Genomic DNA, 20,527 nt, shown 5'->3' on the forward strand with positions numbered 1-20,527 from the left:
ATACTTTAAATGAATGTTTAGTGCACATAATATAATGTAACGACTCTGCAGCTCGAGTATGCTTTTGGAGCAGTCGATAGCGCGCTGGAATTCGGTCGAGGGTTCGAGGCCTACTCCCTGCTTGTTTCCTTGCAATAATGTAAAAGTATGCATGTAGTTGTATGAATAAAATGTGGCAAAAACGAATGTAGATATTAAGAAATGCATTTCTACAGCTTCCAAAATATTTTTTACAACGTCAGTTAGTGCCAAGATGGAGGCACGGAGGCTTCAACACAGCGCCCCCTAACGGTCATCTAGTGTAAATAAATAATTGGTTAGACATAATTACACCATCGGCAACAATAACTGGCGACAAATATTTTCAATTTAGTTTATCCACTGACCACCGCATTTAGGAGGATAGCTAGTTCGCGAGTTTACTGGCCAGGTAGTACACACTAACTAATCGTGGATGCATTACCTATTCTTTGATACATTTGGGTTAACTTTCTTACATAAAGCAACACATACCAGACCGTTTGTGGGAAGGTAAAAATAACAATTCGTGTGCTCGTTCTTTTAACGAATGGACAGTTAAGCTAAAATAGTTTGGTAGGTAGCTGGTGAGGCTTTTCTTTCCCAATTCATTTGGTGATCAAGCTCAAGCTGGGTTTCACAATTGGCCGGTGCGGCGTCACGCACTCAAGTAGACTAGACCAATCACCCAACGGGATCTATGTCGAGACTCATGACTATTCATACTCCCTTACCCCGCCTTCTTACGTATCTGCAAGCCCTCCAGGAAGTGTTGAAGAAAATGGTATTGAATATCTTCTTTTTCGACCAATAGCGTATACGCCTGTTTCCATTCCGGCCAATGGAGCTTCACTAAATACATTAAGTGGGCGGACTAAATAGCACAGCAACTGAACAAAACGCAGATTTGTAAATTGTAGGTGTTAACTGCCTCATTCGCTTAAACTGTGACGTCGATCCATCTGTTTACGGTATGCGGAAAAAAGCACAATTTAGATGTTGCTGAACGAATTTACAGTCACGCGCCAGTGCTTTGACAGGCAGTGTGTGATTGTCTGTTTCATTACTAGTTACCCGAGTAGATATTCACTCATCTGAACAATTTATTTTTGTGGCATGTCGAGCACAAACTGATAAGATAGGAGGCTAAATGCCAGACGTTGGAAAGTGTGTCATTAATTGAAGGTACAGTATACTACTTCGCAATGTTAATATGCAAATCATAATCATGCTTAAAGCTAGTATGCTGGTGTCAGAGGAAGCACACCAAATTTAGCAAGTGTCTCAAACTGAGCTGGCTAGCAAGTGTCTCTCAAACTGAGCAACCCTGTTGTAATTTCTCCATCTTAACTGTTGCAATTATTGTCATAACGCGTCGTATCATAATCTCGTGTTCATTTTGTTTAGTGTTGACCGTTTCCAGTAAACATCTCAAATCAACAAGTCCGCTGACGATGGCCAGCAGGGATGCCAGTGAGAACACCCCTCTTTTGGACAGCAGCTCTGTGTGCAGGACTGTGTCAGTGTTCCAGGGCAGAAGACTGGCTTGTGCAACGATTCTGCTTGCAGAATCATTGGAACGAGTCGCATTCTATGGCATCACTTCCAACCTGGTTCTTTTCCTTAACAGTAGCCCATTTTATTGGGACGGGACTGAGGCCAGCCAGGCCCCCCTGATGTTCATGGGGGTTACATACCTGATCTCACCATTTGGTGGCTGGCTGGCTGATGCATATCTGGGCAAGTTCTGGACCATTGCTGGCAGTTTGATTCTATACTTCCTTGGCATGCTGTTTTTCCCATTTATCACATATGACTACTCCAGGAATGCCCTATGTGGTGATGAAATTGCATTTCCAGTGCAACCTGCAGAGTGTTTGAGCTCAAACAGTACTCCTCCAAGCAATGTGACCTGCCCCACACGGGCACCTTACTGTGGGCCAGTGATCTACATGGGCCTTGTTCTCATCGCCCTAGGTGTAGGAACAGTAAAGTCCAACATCACTCCATTTGGGGCTGACCAGGTACAGTAAAGCTTATGAATAAGCAAAGCATTCTCTCTCAATTAAGACTTCTTCAGAAGGGCTTCTAAGGTCAAATGAAAACTCAATGAAGGCTCAATGTATTGTACTTTACACTGTTGCTAATGCATTGTTGCTAATGTTATCCCATATGTGAGTTTAAGAGAATATATAACAGCCTAATTTATAAAGTCTGAAAGGTTCTGAACATGATCTTACTTTGGTCAGCCTTGTATATGGACTGAAATGGTAGTTGTGGAATAGGCTAAATGTTGATCTAGTACGCCTGTCATCTCTACATTTACCACGAGAACTCAATCAGCCAGGCCCCTGCTGGTTTACCCTTTTGTCATTTTCATCATGAAGTTTACATTTGGGTAATGCCATCCATCAGGTCTGGTCAACACACCAGTCTAAGGCTGAGAAGAATGCTAGATGAGTAATTGTACACCAATTTAGGAAGTGAAACTCACATTTGTCCTGTTAAGTTTCTCATCACAATTCCAGATTAGGCCTACCTGTAAGACCCTTAATGAAAGAGGAAAGCCCATTTCAGTGGGAAATCTGATCTAGCTAACCCAGGCTGGTCCAAAATGTTTTCAGAGTTGATGACTGATTAGCATAGATTTCAATCCCATTGTCATTTACCACATTTCTGATGGAAGATTGGTTTAGATTTGTTTCATTTTGATTGCTCAATGTTTCTATGGGATTCACAAAGTAATATTGAGGAAAAAAGGTAAATGCCACTGAGCAGGATTCATAGAAATCTTGTTCACCTGTAATGATTAGATTAGCCTATTCATAAGTTACTAGAAATTCTTATTGCTTTTCACAAAATTCCCTTCCCATTTTTTTTTTTTGTCAAGCACGGGATGAAAGGAAGATGTTAGCACTGTTTATCACGTGGATGTTATACACTCATTCGCTGCCATTGAATGATGGGTTATACAATAAAATGTTTAATATAATTAGGGTGTTTCTCTTATTAGATAGCAATGTTAGGCCTATGTCTTCAGTTTGATATGATACTACAATTGTGTTTTGTTTCCTAAAGATGCTCATGGAGAGCAGAATGCCATGACAATCCCTTTTGCCTCACAGGTAAAAGATCGCGGCCCAGAGGCCACTCGCAGGTTCTTCAACTGGTTCTACTGGTGCATCAACCTGGGGGCCATCTTGTCCCTGGGTGGTGTGGCCTACATCCAGCAGAACATCAACTTCCAATTGGGGTACATAATTCCAGCTGTGTGCCTGGGTGTCTCTTTCCTGGTGTTCCTGCTGGGGCGCACAGTCTTCATCAACAAGCCTGCTGATGGTAGTGCCTTCACTGACCTGTTCAAGATCCTGGTTTATGCCTTCTGCAACACACAGCCCAAAGAGCCCAACCTGCTACGGTAAGAGGGGCCAGGCAGATCACTGCTGTTACTAAAGCCCCGTTTCCAATGGCACATACAATTAGGGACAAATTAAAGGTGGCTCAAATGGAAATCTCAATTCAAGCTGGGTAGAGGGAAATCCGGGCCAGCGCAGCCCAGTTAAACAACTGGTGCCAGCTCGATTAGAATTCTAGCTGGTGACGCCTTTTACTATACAGCCACCAAGCTGATCACTGCTGGATGCTGTCAACATTTTTAGTTAGCTAGCTCGTCTGGGCTTGTTGCTGTTAGCTAGCACATGGACAAGCACTACTGCAGTAGTCACATGGTGCAAATTACCACCATAGCTGGATCCTATATTCATTTTAGTACTACACAAACTTTTATAAGAAAAGTCAGCTCTCGAATGCTAGCTACCCTGTTATGCTAGCAACGGCGCTAACCGTTTACCTACCTAGCTAATGTCAGCAAACTACATACATGGCTCTGAGTCTGGCTGGAACTGGCAGGAGTATAAGTAATGTTATTTACTGCATGGTGTGAGGGTGAATTAAATTCTTCAACATCTTGCTAGCTAGTAACATTAGCTAAGTTAGCTGCAGTCACATATTGGGTACCTAGCAACATGACATCATTTGTCATTTCTGGAGGCAGTGGAAACACAATAGTTAGCCCAACCTGGGTTGACTTCAAAGTTCCAATGGAAATGCGTCTTTAGTAGTATCAGTATCTATATGTAGGCTAGATAAAAGGTGTGAAAGAGGCTGTGCTCTATCTGATCTCAATGGAAACACAATATTGACTTTGTAGCAAACATGTTCTAATCTACTTTGGGAGTAAAAAAGAAGGCTATGCTATGGTTGTTCTCTAATCCAAGATAGTACCACACCACTAGGTGTTGATCGTAGCTCTTTATGTAAGGTGACCAGATTTCTGACATTAAAACCGGGGACATTTCCAGTTCGGCGGTCAATCTATCATTAAAATATCCAATGTTATTATCTATGAAATAAAAAAGGGGCCAATTCCGGTTTCATCTATTTAGTCTTAACAGGCACACTGATAGAGAAAACAACTATATTACAGAAACATGACAGACAAGACAGAACTGTCAGATCTGAACAGCCATTCAGTGGTCCTGGTAGAATAAGAGCAGAAGAGAACATGAGCAAAATTTTAAAAACAGACAATAGTATATGTGAAATACACTGCTCAAAAAAGTAAAGGGAACACTTAAACAACACAATGTAACTCCAAGTCAATCACAACAACCCAGCAGCAGGACCGCTACCTCTGCATTTGTGCAAGGAGGAGCAGGAGGAGCACTGCCAGAGCCCTGCAAAATGACCTCCAGCAGGCCACAAATGTGCATGTGTCTGCTCAAACGGTCAGAAACAGACTCCATGAGGGTGGTATGAGGGCCCGACGTCCACAGGTGGGGGTTGTGCTTACAGCCCAACACTGTGCAGGACGTTTTTCATTTGCCAGAGAACACCAAGATTGGTAAATTTGCCACTGGCGCCCTGTGCTCTTCACAGATGAAAGCAGGTTCACAATGAGCACATGACAGACGTGACAGTCTGGAGACGCCGTGGAGAACGTTCTGCTGCCTGCAACATCCTCCAGCATGACCGGTTTGGCGGTGGGTCAGTCATGGTGTGGGTGGCATTTCTTTGGGGGGCCGCACAGCCCTCCATGTGCTCGCCAGAGGTAGCCTGACTGCCATTAGGTACCGAGATGAGATCCTCAGACCCCTTGTGAGACCATATGCTGGTGCGGTTGGCCCTGGGTTCCTCCTAATGCAAGACAATGCTAGACCTCATGTGGCTGGAGTGTGTCAGCAGTTCCTGCAAGAGGAAGGCATTGATGCTATGGACTGGCCCGCCCGTTCCCCAGACCTGAATCCAATTGAGCACATCTGGGACATCATGTCTGGCTCCATCCACCAACGCCACGTTGCACCACAGACTGTCCAGGAGTTGGGAGGATGCTTTAGTCCAGGTCTGGGAGGAGATCCCTCAGGAGACCATCCGCCACCTCATCAGGAGCATGCCCAGGCGTTGTAGGGAGGTTATATGACTTTTAAGGACATTACATCAAAGTTGGATCAGCCTGTAGTGTGGTTTTCCACTTTAATTTTGAGTGTGACTCCAAATCCAGACCTCTATGGGTTGATACATTTGATTTCCATTGATCATTTTTGTGTGATTTTGTTGTAAGCACATTCAACTATGTAAAGAAAAAAGTATTTAATAAGAATATTTAATTCATTCAGATCTAGGATGTGTTATCTTAGTGTTCCCTTTTATTTTTTTGAGCAGTGTACTTAACAACTTAATTAATAAATAAGACGATGGTGAGATTGGTAACTACATAATATACTTATACCAACCTAATCTGTATATATCTCAGCAGAATGTATCTTCTTCAGGATTGCTCTGTCTTTGGCCAGCTTTTCCATGAACTCCTGGCAGGGGAGGTTGAAGTTTGTCTTCACAATAAGCATGGTCTTGATGGTAGGAACAGTGAACCTATTTCTTGCTGCTGTCCATATATCATTCATTTGGGAGAACACTCTCGACTGGTGCATTACTTCCAGGTAAGCACATGACAACAGACGCTAATCAAGCCACGTTAGTGTGGGATGTCGTTCTCTTTGAAGTGGGTAACCACCGTGCTCCATCTCTGACTAAGCGGTATCTCAGATGTTTTCCATTGTTCAAGCGATCCCCCCTTTAGGAACTCTTGCAGGCCAGTAACCTCATCAAACAATGCATCCTCATTGATGGTCACATTGGGGCATTTTTCCTGCAGTGTGCCTGCTGCCTTCTGGATCTCTTCACGCTGAGGTTGCCTTTTTAAAAGGAGACAATGTAAATATTTTAGATTATCTGTGTGCTTTCCCCATGCTTGCAAGTAGTTCACAGCCGTAGTGAAGAATGATTGGGATGTTTTGAGAAAGCTCTCTTTAGACATTGCTCCATTTCCCTCTAACTCTCTCAGAAGTCCTCTGACCAAAACCGTAATGAAGTTGTCATCACATCTTGCAGTCAATTTTGCCTCAATGTTTCTCAGAATTGCAGTTGACTCCACAGCACAGCAGTCCTGTTATTCAAGCATCTTGATAATGTCACTGAATATGGTCAAGTTTCCATGGACAAAGCCCAGCCAAAGTTCAGTCAGTGGCTCTTCGAACATTGCTCGTAGGACAACAGGGCATTTGTCTTCAGAAAGAAAAAAGGATTTCAATGGCACATACCTTTTAAGCACTCTTTCTAGAGCAGGGAGCATGGACAGCCAGCGAACATAGCTGTGTCCTAAAATGTTATGGTACTCCTGGCCAACAAACTCAAAAAAGCTCTTCAGTCTTCTACTCTGATGGTGAAAATATGAAACTATCCAAATATCTTTGTGAGCAGGTACTCAACATCAAGGGGAATCATATCCGAAGCTGTTCTGGCTGTGTTATGAATGATGCCAATCACCTACCGCTGCAGAGCATTTTTAACTTTGGTATGGACATTGACCCTCCCCAGCCTATTCAGTCCTCCAAAGTTGGTATTTGTGAGGTCGGGAGAGAATGCCACAACTTTGTTTTGCAGGTTACATTTTTGGATGACCACCAGGACCTCCGCTGCAACCTCCTCTGCTGTTTCTCCTTTCAATTCAACAAAATCATGCAGTTTTGTTTCCACAGATGTGTTTCCATGTATCTGACTACTACTGGCAGCAGCTTTACATGTCCATGATTGGACGCATCAATGGACAGGGACACAAATTCAACGTGGTCTAGGTCCTGTGTTACCAAAGTAGTTGCCCATGGTGCTAACACGTTACTCACTATGGCTTCACATTTTGTCCTAGCACATGTAGACTTCGGCTCATAAATCTTTCGTGTCAGTTGTGCTGTGCAGTCCATAGATCTGTAACTGATTGTGTGGTATAGTGTGGTATGCAAAGACACCCTCCTGCACAGCTAAAGCATATTCTTCTTGGGAAGGCTACCTTCTTGAAGAATGTGGTGACAGAGGGCATACCAACACGGGCAATCAGAGGGGCTTTATGCTTTTTTTGTCTGTTGATGTTCTACCACTGCCATTCCTGCCCCGCTGCCAATTGAAAAAGAGGAATTACAAAGGGTGCAGTTAACCATTCTATTGTCTTGACCTGAGCGTATAAATGGAAATTCTCTCATGTCATTAAAATGGCATTTCTGTTTCTTGGAAAGAGCCATTGTACCTCCTCTATCTGCTCTTCACTCTCCTTGTGTCACTCTTCTTATTCTCTTAACTTTTTTTCTTCTCCAATCTTTCTCCATTCGTCTTCCTGCTTTTTTTAATTTTCCACCTCACTCTTCCACACTCTCCTCGCTTCACTCTTTTTACTCCCTTAACTTCTTGGTGCACCGATCCCTTTAGCGGGATCATTTTCGCCAACAGCTGCTGAATTGCAGAGCGCCAAATTTTAAATTACTAAAAATATTTAATTTTCATGAAATCACAAGTGCAATATAGCAAAACACAGCTTAGCTTGTTGTTAATCAACCTGGCATGTCAGATTTAAAAAATGCTTTACAGCAAAAGCTATCCAAGCGTTTATGTTAGGACATCTCTCTCAGCAGCCAAAACATTACAAACAGCTAGCAGCTAAGTAGATTGGTCACGAAAGTCAGAAAAGCAATAAAATGAATCGCTTACCTTTGATCTTCAGATGTTTGCACTCACAAGACTCCCAGTTACACAATAAATGTTCCTTTCAATAAAGATAATTTTTATATCCAAAATACCTCCATTTGGCTGGCGCGTTTTGTTCAGAAATCCACAGGCTCGAGCGGTCACGACGGGGCAGACATTCCAAATAGTATCCGTAAAGTTCGTAGAAACATGTCAAACGTTTTTTATAATCAATCCTCAGGTTGTGGTTGGATTTTCCTCAGGTTTTTGACTGCAATATCAATTCTGTTGTACTCTCAGACAATATTTTTACAGTTTTGGAAACTTTAGAGTTTTCTATCCTAATCTGACAATTTATATGCATATTCTGGGCCTGAGAAATAGGCAGTTTCATTTGGGTATGTTTTTCATCCAAACATCAAAATACTGCCCCCTACACTAATATATAGTACACTATTAGATAAAATACTTTGGTTAACAGATTCCCATTGCTTGCCTCATTTTTGTATTATTTGATCTAAAAAAATGGTTTGCAATAATAAATTGGCAGGCTCTGTAATCAAATGTGGCCTTTATGGAAGAGTGGCAAGAAGAAAGCCATTTCTTAAAGATATCCATAAAAAGTGTTGTTTAAAGTTTGCCACAAGCCACCTGGGAGACACACCAAACATGTGGAAGAAGGTGCTCTGGTCAGATGAAACCAAAATTGAACTTTTTGGCAACAATGCAAAACGTTATGTTTGGCGTAAAAGCAACACAGCTCATCACCCTGAACACACCATACCCACTGTCAAACATGGTGGTGGCAGCATCATGGTTTGGGCCTGCTTTTCTTCAGCAGGGACAGGGAAGATGGTTAAAATTGATGGGAAGATGGATGGAGCCAAATACAGGACCATTCTGGAGGAAAACCTGATGGAGTCTGCAAAAGACCTGAGACTGGGACGGAGATTTGTCTTCCAACAAGACAATGATCCAAAACATAAAGCAAAATCTACAATGGAATGGTTCAAAAATAAACATATCCAGGTGTTAGAATGGCCAAGTCAAAGTCCAGACCTGAATCCAATCGAGAATCTGTGGAAAGAACTGAAAACTGTTGTTCACAAATGCTGTCCATCCAACCTCACTGAGCTCGAGCTGTTTTGCAAGGAGGAATGGGAAAAAATGTCAGTATCTCGATGTGCAAAACTGATAGAGACATACCCCAAGCGACTTACAGCTGTAATCGCAGCAAAAGGTGGCGCTACAAAGTATTAACTTAAGGGGGCTGAATAATTTTGCACGCCCAATTTTTCAGTTTTTGATTTGTTAAAAAAGTTGGAAATATCCAATAAATGTCGTTCCACTTCATGATTGTGTCCCACTTGTTGTTGATTCTTCACAAAAAAAATACAGTTTTATATCTTTATGTTTGAAGCCTGAAATGTGGCAAAAGGTCGCAAAGTTCAAGGGGGCCGAATACTTTCGCAAGGCACTGTGTTTAAAACCTTATAAAGCAGAGCATCTATCTATATAATAAATTGTGACAACATCATTCGCTAGTATCTCAAACAAGTGTAACTTTGTTTGTGGTGATGTTGTGGATTCACTTGACACTTGCTAGCTTCTGGCTGAGTTTTCCACAGCAGTTTTCTCTAAAACTAGCGCGAGCAAGAAGTTAGAAGAAGAAGAGTAAATTAAGCTGATATAGCTAGCAGCCCCCTCTGCTGGACAAAACAAGCACAACGCGATTGAGATGTCAACCGGTAGGCTCTGCTGCCCGGTCTTGCCACGTATAATATTATTTCACTTTGCAGTCTGTTTTTAACGCACAGTTAAAAACGGGGACTGTCCCCGGGAAAACGGGGACGTCTGGTCACCCTATCTTTATGTCAAACCCTTCTTTGATCCCCAGCCTGTACTTTTTTTTGTGGTCTTCCCTGGCATTCATCATCATTCATTGTGGAGGAAGTTATTCTGAAGTGCTGTTGCTTGACTTTGAACCTAAGTAGCACAATCAGTTCAAGAACATTGTTTTAAGTTGGCCAATCCTACAGCGTTTCAAGAATTCCTTATTAAGGATTTTTCTCAAGAGATAGGGATTATAGGCTTTAGTAGAAAATGGGTCCTTTTGCCAGAAGTGTCATTATTTAAAGGAGAGACATAAACAAAAAAGGCCTGATTTAAGTCTTATCTCCAGCATTTAGTTTAATAGTAGCTGAGTTTATGTTTAAGGAATATTTACAGATTTATACGGCCCCTATCAAACCGTGCAGTAGCCGCTTTGTAGATCTTTTTAAATTTGTTCAATTGTGTTATTCTTCTCTTAAGGGCTAAGCCAACCATGCTTGATGGAGCTAAGGTGACTTATGGAGGGAGATTCCCTGAGGAGAAAGTGGAGGAGGTGAAGGCACTGCTGAAAATTCTTCCAGTGTTCTTTGCTCTTATCCCATACTGGACTGTGTACTTTCAGGTAAGAGATATGTATTAACCTCTCCTCCTTATGGTAACAAAGCAGCTTTAGTTTTTTCATAGCAACATGACGTAACATCAGCAACGTTCAGTGTTATTGCAGGCAGAATAGCATTACAACTGAAGAAATAGTGATAGTTTGGGGACTTTGAACATGTACTGTAGGCCTACGTTGCTAGTGTAATTATTTGATTTTCATTGTGCTATAGATGCAGACAACATATTTCCTCCAGAGCCTACATTTAAGGATTCCTGACACCAGCACAGGCACCAACAGCAGCGCCAGCGACCAGGTAAACTCAACCTGAGCCTCGGTTGATTTTTTTTTTCTTATTCTGGAAGGTGGTATAAGGCCGCCCCCAGGTGGTAAGGGTAGGCAACAACACATTGATCCTCAACGCGGGGCCCCTCAAGGGTGCGTGCTTAGTCCCCTCCTGTACTCCCTGTTCACCCACGACTGCATAGCCAAGCATGACTCCAACACCATTAAGTTTGCTGACAACACAACAGTGGTAGGCCTGATCACCGACAACGATGAGTCAGCATATATGGAGGTCAGAGACCAACCTCTCCCTCAACATGAGCAAGATAAAGGAGCTGATCGTGAACTACAGGAAAAGGAGGGCCAAACACACCCCCATTCACATCGATGCGGTTGTAGTGGAGCGGTTTGAGAGCTTCAAGTTCCTTGGTGTCCACATCACCAACAAACTATCATGGTCCAAATGCACAGAACAGTCGTGAAGAGGGCACGACAACACCTATTCCCCATCAGGAAACTGAAAAGATTTGGCATGGGCCCTCAGATCCTCAAAGTTCTACAGCTTCGCCATCGAGAGCATCCTGACCGGTTGCATCACCGCCTGGTTTGGCAACTGCTTGGCATCCGACTTCTAGACGGTAGTATGGCCCAATACATTAGAGGGGCCAAGCTTCCTGCCATCCAGATTCTAGACTAGGCAGTGTCGGAGGAAGACCCAAAAAATTGTCAATGACTCCAGTAGGGCAATTGGTACCGGAGCGCCAAGTCCAGGTCCAAAGCCGTAAGACTACTGAACAATTAATCAAATGGCTACCCGGACTATTTGCATATTGTTTTTCACTGCTGCTACTCACTGTTTATTATCTATGCATAGTCACATTACCCCTACCTACATGTACATATTACCTCGACTAACCTGTACCCCCGCACATTGACTCGGTACCCTCTGTATATAGCCTCTTTATTGTATTGTTACTTTTTTAACTTTTAGTTTTAGTCTATTTTCTTAACTGCGTTGTTGGTTTAGGGCTTGTATTCGGTGCATGTGGCAAATAAAATTTGATTTGACCCGATAAAATGTGAGTAATAGATCTGTCGTTCTCATTGAAAGAACGTCTAAAAAGCGATAGGTTCTATGTGCAGTATTTCTACGCTACTTAAGATTCGTTTTTGCGTCTTTTACATACGGTTTTGTACAGCTTCAATATCTTTTTGTATTTTTCACAGCGGTTTAAATGGTACAATGATTCTCTACATTATACTTGCTTGTTTTGTCACACAAACTGAAATTAGGCGAACTGTTTCGAATTTTAGCAACCAGGAAATGGCAGAGCAGTTTTCTGTATTGTACATCTTTAAATATTGATCATTTATTTGACTGAGACACGCTCTGACAGAAAGACGCAGATAAAGCATCCGATCGAGCGGAACAGCACCTCTCTGTCTCAGTATGTGTAGCCCATGTATCTGATGCTGTCTTGTAAAAAAGATTATGTCATGCCATACTCTTCTCGGCCAGACGGTATCAGATACATGGGCATCATATAGTAAGACAGAGGGGTGCCCTTTCGGTCGTTCAGATGCTTTCTCCGGTAAGATATTTTCAGCCATGCGAATTGAAGGGAAGTTGGCGGGTGCACAGTGTACTTTTTTTATTGTCCATAATAATTCCTGCAATCATGCGGAAGTAACCTACTTTTTGAAAATACGTCATATCTAATAGGCTTAAGCAAATAGAAATTTGCCAAAATGTATATATTCTCTCCTGAAATAAAATCATTCAAAATACTCCATCAGAGCGCTCATAGAGCCACAGAGGATCATGATCTTATTTTTTAAAATCACAAGTGCATACAGTGATTTGTCCTTTAAAAGTTGCAGTGTACTACAGCACAGCTTGCATGGTGCAGCAGAATTCTATGGCACGTTATTTCAAATCAAATTTTATTTGTCACATACACATGGTTAGCAGATGTTAATGCGAGTGTAGCGAAATGCTTGTGCTTCTAGTTCCGACAATGCAGTAATAACCAACAAGTAATCTAGCTAACAATTCCAAAACTACTACCTTATAGACACAAGTGTAAGGGGATAAAGAATATGTACATAAAGATATATGAATGAGTGATGGTACAGAGCGGCATAGGCAAGATACAGTAGATGGTATTGAGTGCAGTATATACATATGAGATGAGTATGTAAACAAAGTGGCATAGTTAAAGTGACTAGTGATACATGTATTACATAAAGATGCAGTAGATGATATAGAGTACAGTATATACCCTACATTATTCATCTCATATGTATACGTATGTAAACATTATATTAGGTAGCATTGTTTAAAGTGGCTAGCTATATATTTTACATTTCCCATCAATTCCCATTATTAAAGTGGCTGGAGTTGAGTCAGTGTGTTGGCAGCAGCCACTCAATGTTAGTGGTGGCTGTTTAACAGTCTGATGGCCTTGAGATAGAAGCTGTTTTTCAGTCTCTCGGTCCCAGCTTTGATGCACCTGTACTGACCTCGCCTTCTGGATGATAGCGGGGTGAACAGGCAGTGGCTCGATGGTTGTTGTCCTTGATGATCTTTATGGCCTTCCTGTGACATCGGGTGGTGTAGGTGTCCTGGAGGGCAGGTAGTTTGCCCCCGGTGATGCGTTGTGCAGACCTCACTACCCTCTGGAGAGCCTTACGGTTGTGGGCGGAGCATTTGCCGTACCAGGCGGTGATACAGCCCGACAGGATGCTCTCGATTGTGCATCTGTAGAAGTTTGTGAGTGCTTTTGGTGACAAGCCGAATTTCTTCAGCCTCCTGAGGTTGAAGAGGCGCTGCTGCGCCTTCTTCACGATGCTGTCTGTGTGGGTGGACCAGTTCAGTTTGTCTGTGATGTATACACCAAGGTACTTAAAACTTACTACCCTCTCCACTACTGTTCCATCGATGTGGATAGGGGGGTGTTCCCTCTGCTGTTTCCTGAAGTCCACAATCATCTCCTTAGTTTTGTTGACGTTGAGTGTGAGGTTATTTTCCAGACACCACACTCCGAGGGCCCTCACCTCCTCCCTGTAGGCCGTCTCGTCGTTGTTGGTAATCAAGCCTACCACTGTTGTGTCGTCCGCAAACTTGATCATTGAGTTGGAGGCGTGCGTGGCCACGCAGTCGTGGGTGAACAGGGAGTACAGGAGAGGGCTCAGAACGCACCCTTGTGGGGCCCCAGTGTTGAGGATCAGCGGGGTGGAGATGTTGTTGCCTACCCTCACCACCTGGGGGCGGCCCGTCAGGAAGTCCAGTACTCAGTTGCACAGGGTGGGGTCGAGACCCAGGGTCTCGAGCTTGATGACGAGCTTGGAGGGCACTATGGTGTTAAAAAAATGGGGCTGTGCAACGTGACAGTAGGCTACAGTACTGGGCTATTTAGCTAAAGAATCCCATGTCGTGCAGGCACGTGGGAGACCGGGGTTCAATTCCCCGATGGGGAAGAAGGAGTAGACTGTCCTTGTAAATAAGACTTTGTTCTTAACTGACTTGCCTAGTTAAATAAAGGTTACACTAAGAGCATAACATTTCTACACCCTAATTGTATAATTGCAGTACCAATACCCATACCCAAGACCTACACCACTTTTAACAGCACATTACTCAACACTAGTGAGACTCATGTCACCTACGACGTGACTCTCCACCAATAATTGCATAGAGGATTCTAAATTGAAAACCAAATGCCGCCTCATGGGTCTCCCGGTGGTGGCCGGCACAGGTATCGAACCTTCATCTGTAGCAACGCATTTTGTACTGTAATGCAGCTGCGCCACTCGGGACGCCCCATCCACAAATTATCAAAATACAGAGAGGTGTTGGTAAAGGTATATTGTCCTGTTATGGGCTATTCTAATACTGTACATGGTGTCCAGGTCAGGATAACCAAAACATTTCTTTATTAAAGAAAGAATGTTGGTACTTATTTATTTTGATCCAAAGCCATGAATGAGTGAGTCACTCAGCTTTATGTAGGTGCTGGGCTATATGACTGTGCCATCAACTTGATAATATAGAATGATGTTTTGGAGGTTAATTTTTATTTTTTTAAACAATTAAAGTGAGCGATTTGTAATCTGAATAATGCCCAAAATAATACTTGTAAAGGCCAAAAATGTATTAGGCCAAAAATGTATTTAAGTTTTTAGAGGGAGAGAAACGCTTGCCAACTGGGAGTCCCATAGGGCAGTGCACATAAAAACCCAGACTACGGTTTGCAACTGCACATGGGGAAAAAGATCGTACTTTTTGGAGAAATGTCCTCTGGTCTGATGAAATAGAAATGAAACTGTTTGGCCACAATGACCATCATTATGTTTGGAGGAAAAAGGGGGAGGCTTGCAAGCCGAAGAACACCATCTCAACAGTGAAGCACGGGGGTAGCAGCATCATGTTGTGGGGGTGCTTTGCTGCAGGAGGGACTGGTGCACTTCACAAAATAGATGGCATCATGAGGTAGGAAAATTATGTGGATATATTGAAGCAATATCTCAAGACATCAGTCAGGAAGTTAAAGCTTGGTCGCAAATGGCTCTTCTCAATGGACAATGACCCCAAGTATACTTCCAAAGCTGTGGCAAAATGGCTTAAGGACAACAAAGTCAAGGTATTGGAGTGGCCATAACAAAGCCCTGACCTCAATCCTATAGAAAGTTTGTGGGCAGAACTGGAAAAAGCATGTGCGAGCAAGGAGGCCTACAAACCTGACTCGGGTACACCAGCTCTGTCAGGAGGAATGGGCCAAAATTCACCCAATTTATTGTGGGAAGTTTGTGCAATGCTACTCAACATTTAACCCAAGTTTAACAATTTAAAGGCAATGCTACTAAATACTAATTGCGTATGTAAACTTCTGACCCACCGGGAATTTGATGAAAGAAATGTAAGCTGAAATCAATCACACTCTCTACTATTAGTCTGACATTTCACATTCTTAAAATAAAGTGGTCATCCTAACTGACCAAAGAGAGGCAATTTTTACTCAGATTAAATGTCAGGAATTGTGAAAAACAGAGTTTAAATGTATTTGATAGGTGATAGGTTTATTTGGCTTATATGATTATGATGGTCATACTGCTTCTTGACAGTGTCATGAAGTGTGTTTTCTTAGTCCAAGGGTGTGTTCGTAAATTTGATCTGGAGTGCCAGAGTGTGCTCTGGGCGTTCGTAAATTCAGAGTGTTGTGAGATTGTCTGTTCGTAAATTGGAGCGTTCAGAGCGCACAGGACGCTCTGGCCGAGCAGTAGGGTTGTTCCAAGCTTTCTGACCTCACAACTGCAGTCAAGCACCCAAGCTAACTGGCTAATCTGTTTTTCAAACTAGACCTTCTTAATGTACTTGTTCTCTTGCTCAGTTGTGCACTGGGGCCTCCCACTCTTTCTATTCTGGTTCGAGCCAGTTTGCGCTGTTCTGTGAAGGGAGTAGTACACAGCGTTGGACGATATCTTCAGTTTCTTGGCAATTTCGCGCGTGGAATAGCCTTCATTTCTCAGATCAAGAATGGACTGATGAGTTTCAGAAAGTTATTTGTTTCTGGCCATTTTGAGCCTGTAATCAAACCCACAAATGCTGATGCTCCAGATACTCAACTAGTCTAAAGAAGTCCAGTTATATTGTTGCTTTTATCAGCAATACAGTTTTCAGCTGTGCTAACATAATTGCAAAAGGGTTTTCTAATGATCAGTTAACCTTTTTAAAAATGATCAACTTGGATTAGCTAACACAACATGCCATTGGAACACAGGAGTGATGGTTGCTGATAATGGGCCTCTGTAAGCCTACAATAGTCATTTACAACATTAACAATGTCTACACTGTATTTATGATCAATTTGATGTTATTTTAATGGACAAAAAATGTGCTTTTCATAAAAATCAAATAAACATTTAAGTGACTTTTGAACGGTAGTATATACCTGGTTGATATTGGCTGCTAACATGAATGACTTTCAGCTCCAAATGCAGGTGTAAAATGCAGTTTATTTCTGTAGCCTATTTTGCGTCACCGTTTATGGCTGTAATGACAGGCTACATTTGTGCATAGATTTGCGTGCGTGGGAGTCGCACGTTTTCTACCATTCCTTTTTGGGGGTCGCGGTCAAAGTTTGGAAACCACCGGGATACATGATAGTGGCATGGATTTGGATTATAGTAATGGTAGGCTACATTATTTTTTTTGTTATCTTCTATTTCGACTGGAATTGTATTGGTCATTGTTAAGTGCAGCATTTATTCCAGTTCATAATAGTTTTGCAAAATTCTCATCGGATCGTGCTGCTTTCCCTTGTTCTTGTAATAATTGCTCAATAAGTCTTGTGGATGCCTTTTTAGATTTTTTTTTTTTTGTGTGTGGTGTTGAGCACATGCCACCCAAAATGTCTGTACTGATTTACTACAATATCAAAACTTAAGAAACAAACTTCCAAACAAAAGGAAACTTCTTGGTAGGGACACTAAACAATTGACTAAATGTGGGTTTCGACCCTTATGTAGGTGTGATAACCAGCCATAAAATATCAATCTCACAACCGGTATAAATGTGTTGTGACTATTATGGCAGGTTGACAGCTGTTATGACTGTGCCATAATGTGTTGTGACACTGGGTGTCAAGTAAAGTGTTATCAAATAATGCTTGCATTAATTTGTCGTTTACCATTCTCATTCTCAGGGTGGAAACGGTTGTGTAGTTCACAACCAGCTACACTTGCGAGAAACAAGTTTTGGTTTATTTCATAACCAAAATTTATGAGTTTAGTCCATTTTTTTTTTTGTCTTTTGTTTGGGGTGCTCCATGTGAGACATGAGCATGTCTGGTTTCTCTGTCCTGTTAATGTTGAGGGAGTGTGCATGCCTGTGCACGCATATGTAGGAAAGTGCCTATTTGGGGATGTGATTTCTTATTGTTTTCACTCACCACTACCAGCACTAATAAGCTGAGCTTCACAGTAATTGTTTCTGCACCTCGCACAGTATGTCAATGAAGTCTTTAAAAAATAAAATAAAGTACACCCATTGTGAATAATAAGTTTCTCAATCCTCACCGTATCTGAAAAATACTCTTCCCCCTCGATAATCACAGAGCCTCGTTGTGAAATGTACACTGGTGTGGGAAAGTCTTAGGGGGCCAGGAATTGGCTAATTGATACAATGTTGCATGTTTGCACCTCTTCCAGATGTACCCAGCTGATTTGATACAATGTTGCACTTCATTAGTGATAGACCTAGTTCAAGTCATGATGGATAGAAAGGGAGGCAGACAGGCGAAGTAGAGAGATGGATGTGATTTTTAAAGAACCTACATTTTCGTCAGGACATTCTCTGCTGTTTTTATTTGTCGGCTTTATGTATTTTTTTTACACAGTTTACATAGGAAGTTATAGGCCTACTGCTGCATTGGCCTCTAGGCCAGGGTTCCCCAACTGGCAGCCTGCAGGCTGAATTTGGGGTGGTTTTATTTGGCCCCCAAGTTTTCTGAGCCATTAAAAAAATATACTTTTTTTTGGGGGGGGGGTTTCTTCTTGCAGTCTACAAATTATTTGCAATTATCTTCCGGCACCCCAAACATACGCTCTAGAAAAAAGTGCCACGTGGCTGAATCTAGTTGATGATCCTTGCTCTAGACTATCTCCTGAGTTCCATGCATGCACTCATTTATTTAGCTGCCGATGGTTCACTGTGCTTCAGTGTCCATATGGCATATAGACACATTAGTTGAATTTTAACTTTTAGATTTCTATAATTTTTAATTCAGATTTTTATGATTAACCAAGACACAGTGATTTTGAGAAACATGCATGTGAAAATCATAACTGGCACGCAGATCGGTATGATAAATTGTAAGCTTTTACCCCTTTTCCAATTGGTAATAGTAATCTTGTCCCATCGCTGTAACTCCTGTACCAACTTGGGAGAGGAGTTACAGCGATGGGACAAGACTACTATTACCAATTGGAAAAGGGGTAAAAGCTTGGCCTAGAACCCTGGCCTAGAGGCCAATTTATCTTATCGATCTGCGTGCCAGTTATGATTTTCACATGCATGTTTCTCAAAATCAGGAGATAAAAGAGTGATCATAAAAGAGCAAGGATCATCAACTAGATTCAGCCACGTGCCACTTTTTTCTAGAGCGTATGTACCGACTCGGGAGAGGCAAAGGTCAAGAGCCATCCTCTGAAGCACAACCCTGCCAAGCAGCACTGCTTTTTGACACACTGCTCGCTTAACCTGGAAGGCAGGCACCAATGTTTTGTAGGAAACACCATACAACTGGCGACTGAAGTCAGCTTGCAAGCGCTCAGCCCGCCACAAGGAGTGGCTAGATTGTGATGGGACAAGGATGGGCCAGCCAAACCCTCCCCAATGCTGGGCCAATTGTGCGTCGCCTCATGGGTCTCCTGGTCATGGCTGGCTGTGACATTGAACCCAGGTATGTAGTGACACCTCAAACACTGCGATGCAGTGCCTTAGACCACTGAGCCACTCGGGAGGCTTGAAACTCGCATGCCCCCTATGAAGTGATTTGTTTAACAATGACATGACAACATCATGACTGGTTGTTTAAAAGGTAATACATTTTTACAGTTAAATTACATGTCTTTACTATAAAACCCATTTAAAATGTCCCTTTAAAAAGAATGTGCCCCAGCTGATTGCTATCTGTATGTGTGCCAGCATTTGTGCTATGATGATGGTGACTGTTGCTTTGAACAAATGCTAGATACTCTCACATTTTGGCCATTACTTTTACTTGAAGGTTAAATATTACAGTTGTCTGTCCTGGTTCAGAATGGGAAGGATTAGTTTCCCTGTAGAGATGAGCCAGTAGGTCGGTGATAATGCATCAGAGGCAACAGTTGGAAACAGTCAAGGTTCCTAAAGCCCAGAGGATTAAATCAAAAGTTTGACCTAATCACATGAGCAATCTGTTTTTTTTATTGCATCTCTTGTGCTTCTGTCAGACATAATGTTCCTGGGTGATGCTCTTGACTAGACTAGGCCAGTCCATCTGTTGTAGTGTGTGCCCCCGTTTCTCCCAGGGAGTAGCCTATTTGAGGTGTTTGGCTAATCCACAATAATATTTGCACACTGTATGACTTCAAAGGAGAGACAAGCACCTGTTAAATAGTGGTTTGGGTTTGTTGCTACTTGCTACTTTTAGATTCCGTTGTCTCTCTGGCGTTTGGTAAGGGAAGTGTAGAGTAAAATGTGAACTGAAACACTTGCTCTTTAACCACACATTCGAGCGTGCTAAAACATCCATCTTTAAGTCCTAAAAGAGCAAAAGCATTCCACTTATTCAGATTTCCATTTGTATTTCAATACTATCTTTCAAAACTGCTTTCAGGTGAAATGAACATTTCTCTTTATGAAAAGGTCTTAACATGTTCAAGTGTCATTTAAACTGGAAATGTAATTACTTATTTTCATTCTCAGCATGCAATATCTGTTTCCAAAAAAAGGAACTGCTTTCACCCTACTCTAAGCAGTCCTTAAAATGAAAAGGGAAGTGAGATTAGATATCTTTACCTTAGTAATGTTGTTAGTAATGTTGCTCCTTAGATTCTGAGGACACATTTGAGCTGTATCTTAGAGTTGTGGTTTTATTTTTCCAGCAAACTCCTATCAAAGGTCAGGAAAAAACTAAAATATGAATGTGTCATTAGTCTTCCAAAGTGCAGAGACTT

At 42.1% G+C, this 20,527-nt stretch overlaps 1 protein-coding gene across 1 annotated transcript in view; it reads left to right on the top strand.

The window, feature by feature from the left end:
* The first annotated feature begins 897 nt into the window (after nucleotides 1-897).
* Nucleotides 898-20,527, top strand: part of LOC110525590 (solute carrier family 15 member 4) — a 46,748-nt gene continuing 27,118 nt past the window's right edge. The window contains exons 1-5 of the mRNA XM_021605838.2: nucleotides 898-1,203; nucleotides 1,426-2,042; nucleotides 3,144-3,436; nucleotides 10,405-10,546; nucleotides 10,755-10,838. Of these exons, the coding sequence (XP_021461513.1) occupies nucleotides 1,473-2,042; nucleotides 3,144-3,436; nucleotides 10,405-10,546; nucleotides 10,755-10,838 (1,089 nt within the window). The 5' untranslated portion in view covers nucleotides 898-1,203; nucleotides 1,426-1,472. The remainder of the gene's footprint in view (nucleotides 1,204-1,425; nucleotides 2,043-3,143; nucleotides 3,437-10,404; nucleotides 10,547-10,754; nucleotides 10,839-20,527) is intronic.

The sequence above is a fragment of the Oncorhynchus mykiss genome, chromosome 6 (assembly GCF_013265735.2).
Source record: "Oncorhynchus mykiss isolate Arlee chromosome 6, USDA_OmykA_1.1, whole genome shotgun sequence".
NCBI lineage: Eukaryota > Metazoa > Chordata > Actinopteri > Salmoniformes > Salmonidae > Oncorhynchus > Oncorhynchus mykiss.